We start from the raw sequence: 5,016 nt of genomic DNA, 5'->3' as shown, positions 1-5,016 counted from the left end.
AAAAAAAAAAAAAAAAGAAAGAAAAAAAAAAAAGAAAACACAATTCCAGGAGAAGAGGGGCCCAAATCCACACAGAGCTCCCAAGCGTGAGTTTTTAGGAGTGGGCCTGACATTGTTGATCTTGCAGAGGTCCAGCGAACCAAGGCGGGATCTTTGATGGCTCCTTGGCGGTTGGGGTGGTTGTACTGAAGCAGGTACTCTCACTTCATCCGGCCCTTGTGGCCAGCCGCTCGACTTGCGTCTGTCGGGCTTCTGGAGATACGTGGTATTCGGCCGAGTCGAGGGTTGGGGCAGAGTAGCCAGGTGCGCCGGAGGGCACAACTGCGCCTGCATGATTCTCACACAAAATTATTTTTAAATGTTACATTTACCTTCAGGCTAAGTGTATGGGGGATATATGAAATGTAAATGAATTTCATGTTTAGACTTGGGTCCCATTCCCAAGATACCTCATTCCAAAATCTGAAAACATCCGAAATCTGAAACACTTCCGGTACCGAGCATTTTGGAGAAGGGATTCACAGCCTATACTGCATTTTCAGAGGTTTTTCAGCCACAGGGAATCCTTTGAGTCCTCTGGTATTACTCTCTTCCGCAAACATCCAGTTCAGTGTACTACAGTTCATCAAGATCACAATTAACGATCAGATCCTATGCTTTTTTTTTTTTTGAAATGAAATCTTGCTCTGTCACCCAGGCTAGAGTGCAATGTTGTGATCTTGGCTCATTGCAACCTCTGCCTCCAAGGTTGAAGCAATTCTCCTGCCTCAGCCTCCGGAGTAGTTGGGATTACAGGCCTGCACAACCATGCCTGGCTAAATTTTTTTGTACTTTTAGTAGAGACTGGGTTTTACCATGTTGGCCAGGCTGGTCTCAAACTCCTGTCCTCAAGTGATCCACCTGCCTCGGCCTCCCAAAGTGCTGGGATTACAGGCGTGAGCCATTGCGTCTGGCTTCCCCATTTGAACTTTTGAAGCTAGTCATGCTGTGTGGTATGAGGTTAAGGGGAAGAAGAGATGCCCAAATTAAGGAAACTCAGTCTTCCAGCTGCTTTTGCCAGTGCCGTGTGTGTTCTTTCTGGGTATGGCATTGAATTTTAGGCTGGGCTGTGCCTTTGGCTGTGCAGGGTCTCCTGCTTAGAGGCCCTTTGTCTGACCTGTGGTGACACAGCAGTAGCAAAGCTCAGGGTGTGTAGTGGGCGTGTGGTGGCCAGTGCATCGCCTGCACATATGCAGGGAGGAGCCATTGGCCTGCCCGGGCACGCCCACCCAGTTGTGAGTTGCTGAAGCCACAGTGCCTGCGGGCGGCTGCCTGGTGTATCTGAGCTGGGCCATCAGTTGCCTTGTGGCCTCTGCCTCTGCCTTTCCAACTCTCACTTGTCCTCCTGCTCCCACATGAAGATGGGGGGAGGAGGCGTTGGGAACACGTTGTCCTCCTGCTATGCTTCTGGCTGGCAGTCAGACGGGATGGGGAAGCCGCGGTGCACACAGGTGTCAGGAGGGGGTTCCTGGGCCATGCTTGGGAGGAGCCGGGAAGCTGGCGTATGTGTAGGGGCAGAGCCCTGTGCCACACAGGTTTCAGAAATCTTTTTGCAGACGGCAGTGAGAACTTGAGACTTGAGTGAGAGGGTTGTCAGCCTGGTGTTGAAGAGCTGGGTCGGGAAGTCGCCCACCCAGGAGGTGAACATGGCAGGGGGCGGAAGCCATGTAAAAGCAGTAGGGCCTTGGTTATGGGGTGTCAGATCTTGCGTGTGCCTCTGGGCCTTTGGGTAAGGATGGGGTGTACCCGTCCGAGCAGCGGTAGATCAGGCCTGTGACCAACTCTTACTCTCAGAGAATGGCTCGGGGGGCTGTCAGGCGTGAGCCGTGGCCCTGGTTTCTCACTGTGTGGTCCATGAATGGGGACTTCCTGACTTCTCATCAGCTCTCCTCTTTGAAAGCACACTTGACCCTGAACAATTTTACATATCTGTCAATTGAATGTCATGTGGTTACAGGGCCCAGTCAGCCTGAGGAGCAGGGGTCCAGCAGCTCTGCGGAGGCGTCTGGAACGGAGGAGGAGGAGGAGGTGCCCAGCTTCATCATGGGGCGATGACGTCTGCTGCAGCTGCTGCCTGGAACCCAGCTCGTGCTGAGAGCAGAAGGGAAAGGCGGCTGTTTGACTTTCTCCCCCCGAGAGGTCCCGCTGGATGGACAGCAAAGGAGACCCTCCCGAGCTGCTTGCAGTCCTGCCTGTAGCAGGGTTGGGAGGCCGAGGGGCCACCTCCCCAGCACACGAAGGCACTGCCTTGCAGACGGCATCCACACTCCTGGTAAAAGGGGACAGAGAGCTTCACCTTGTCATATTTGAATGGCGATGAGTTTGGGGCTGGTTTCTGGAAAAAGAACATTTATTTAGTAAAGAGCAGATCACTCTTGGGTTTTGTTGGGATGTGTGGACTGTGAGTCACAGATACTCTGGAGAAGGCTAGGAGATCCCACCATTCCCACAGGGACTGAAAACTCCACAGGCCCCATTATGCGGACCTGGTCCCAGGCTCAGTGAGGAGGTGCCCTCAGCTGTGGGGCTGGCCCGTGTTGCCAGCCCAGGCCCCCACTCACCCCCGTGGGAAGTGGGGACCATGCCCAAGAAGGTCTGCTCCCACCACAGCTCCCGGTGCCCCGTGTGTTCTGGGAAGCCCCGGGTGTGCGCAGGAAGGCCTGGGCTGGGGACTCCACCAGGGACTGGGCCACAGGAAGGGCGTGTGGTGTGTGGAAAGTGCTGTGGAGGAAGAGCAGGTGGCCAGAGGATGACCAGCCGGAGAATCCAGGCTGGGTTGAGCCAGAGCAGAGGGCGGGGGAATCCCAGCCGTACTGGAGTTTTTTACCAACAGCTGCGTTTTCATCCCGAGGTGGAACCGGGTCTAAACAAATGGGCTGAGTGGCAGGACTCTGTCAAGTGGGTGGAGCTCCTCAGGACTGAAACCGCTCGGGGCTTTCCTTGGGGTCACAGCAGCTGGGCCGGCAGGGAGGGGGTGGATCTGCTGTGTCCTCAGGTGGTACAGCCCCAGATCAGTGTCCAGGCGCTGGGCCCATGCAGAGAAGGCACCTGCAGAGAGCAGGGCAGCCCGGCACAGCGACAAGTGCCTAGAATCCCAGCTCCTCGGAAGGCCAAGGTGGGAGGACCACTTGAGTCCAGGGATTCAAGTCCAGCCTGGGCAATAGAGCGAGACCCTGTCTCGTTCGTAAAAAACGATGATGATAAACACAGAGGCCGGGGCACTGTGCTGGGAGCCAGGGTGCCTGGGGGGAGCTGAGACCAACCTTTGACCTCCATGTTTCAGGCCAACAGGGGCAACAGAGAGAGTTTCTAGGTAGGGCCTTGGCTCCAGTTTTGGATGATTTCGCTCTAAGTTCCTAAGTATATTTTGCGCCCTTTACACACTTTGATAGAATTAAGGAAATAGTGGTTTTGAGTGAAGGGAAAGGAAACCCAGAAACATTTGACATTTTATTTCTGTGGTGTAGATTTCCCCGGCTCCTCGCTGAGCCCTGTGACATCTGTGATAGCTCCTGTCCCTTCATTGGTTCATGTCACAGGGACTTTCTTTCCCAGGAAGCGGACACGGAGAAGCAGCCTTAATAAATGAGCACACGCCCTGGCCGCACATTTGAAACCTGTTTTTCTCTGTCTGGGACTGGCTGGTTTGCGTTTCAGTTTTATTTCTCCTGTCTTTGGACTGTTGGTTTCTGCCCCTCTCCCCGCCTCCACGTGGTCACAGCCCCTGCTCTGAATCTGCAGCCTGCAGCTTGTGGGCATCCTCAGTGCTGCGGAGGGTGCTGGGGCTTGGAGCCAGATGACCTGGCTTTGAGCCCTGCCTCTGGTAAGCCAGGGGACTGGGCAAGTCCCTTCCTGACTCTGCCGGCTCACTCGGCCAAGAGAGATGCTGGCTGCAGGCATGTGGGGTGGGTGGGCACATGGCGACACAAAGGATGCCAGATTGCGGTGGGTTTCGTCCCCACTGGGTGCGAAGAAGATGGTGATGTTTAGGCAGATTGTGTCCTGTAGCCATTTCTGGCCATTATTAATAGGTCATCAGGACCTTGAGACACCCTGTCTTTAGGGCATCATTGAGAAAGGAGTGGGTAATACTGAGAGCCCCTGCCCTCCCCCAAAAAAACAGGATTAGGGGAGAATCATGAAGTAATGTCCCACATGGCTCGTGGGTGGGGGGAGTCGGGAACTGAACACAGAGGTGTATGTAACAACCGTCTCAGAAAACCGCACGCACAAGAATTCTTTTGGCCAGGCACAGTGAACTCCCACCTGTAATCCCAGCACTATGGGAGGCTTAGGCAGAAGGATTGCTTTAGCCCAGGAGTTTGAGACCAGCCTGGGCAACATAGTGAGACCCCATCTCTACAAAAAAATTTTTTTTTTTTTTTTTTTTTTTTAAAGATGGGGTTTCACCGTGATGGCCAGGCCGTTCTTGAACTCCTGACCTCAGGTGATCCACCCACCTCGGCCTCCCAAAGTGCTAGGATTACAGGCGTGAACCACCATGCCCGGCCTCTACAAAAAATTTTAAAATTAGCTGACTGTGATGGTGTGCACCTATAGTCCCAGCTACTTGGGAAGCTAAGGTGGGAGGATCCTTTGAGCCAGGAGCTGAAGGCTGCAGTGAGCCATGATCACTCCACTGCACTACAACTTGGGCAACAGAGTGAGACCCAGTCTTAAAAACAAACAGATCTGAGTTCCCTGGTGATGCCCCAGAGATTCTGCATCATTTATGATCCACTCCCAAATACACATTTAAACAGGTGCCCCAGGAGATTCTACTACAGAACCCTCCCCCTTTTTTTTTTAAAGCTACTGGAAATCAACTGCTTAATTAGTTCATTCTGAGACAAAACCTTGCTCTGTCACCCAAGCTGGAGTGTGATGGTGCCATCATGGGTCACTGCAGCCTTCAACTCCTGGGCTGAAGCCATTCTCCCACCTCACCCTCCCGAGTAGCTGGGACTACAGACATGC

General features: G+C 53.6%; 1 protein-coding gene across 1 annotated transcript in view; it reads left to right on the top strand.

Annotated features, from left to right (window-relative positions):
* The window catches only part of PRKRIP1 (PRKR interacting protein 1), a 35,257-nt gene extending 31,606 nt beyond the window's left edge, over positions 1–3,651 (top strand). The window contains exon 6 of the mRNA XM_017533511.2: positions 1,997–3,651. Coding sequence (XP_017389000.1) covers positions 1,997–2,094 — 98 coding nt within the window. The 3' untranslated portion in view covers positions 2,095–3,651. The remainder of the gene's footprint in view (positions 1–1,996) is intronic.
* The last annotated feature ends 1,365 nt before the right edge of the window (positions 3,652–5,016 follow it).

This window comes from Cebus imitator, unplaced genomic scaffold, assembly GCF_001604975.1.
Source record: "Cebus imitator isolate Cc_AM_T3 unplaced genomic scaffold, Cebus_imitator-1.0 Scaffold82, whole genome shotgun sequence".
Classification (NCBI taxonomy): Eukaryota; Metazoa; Chordata; class Mammalia; order Primates; family Cebidae; genus Cebus; species Cebus imitator.
This window is presented reverse-complemented; position numbering and strand designations above follow the sequence as displayed.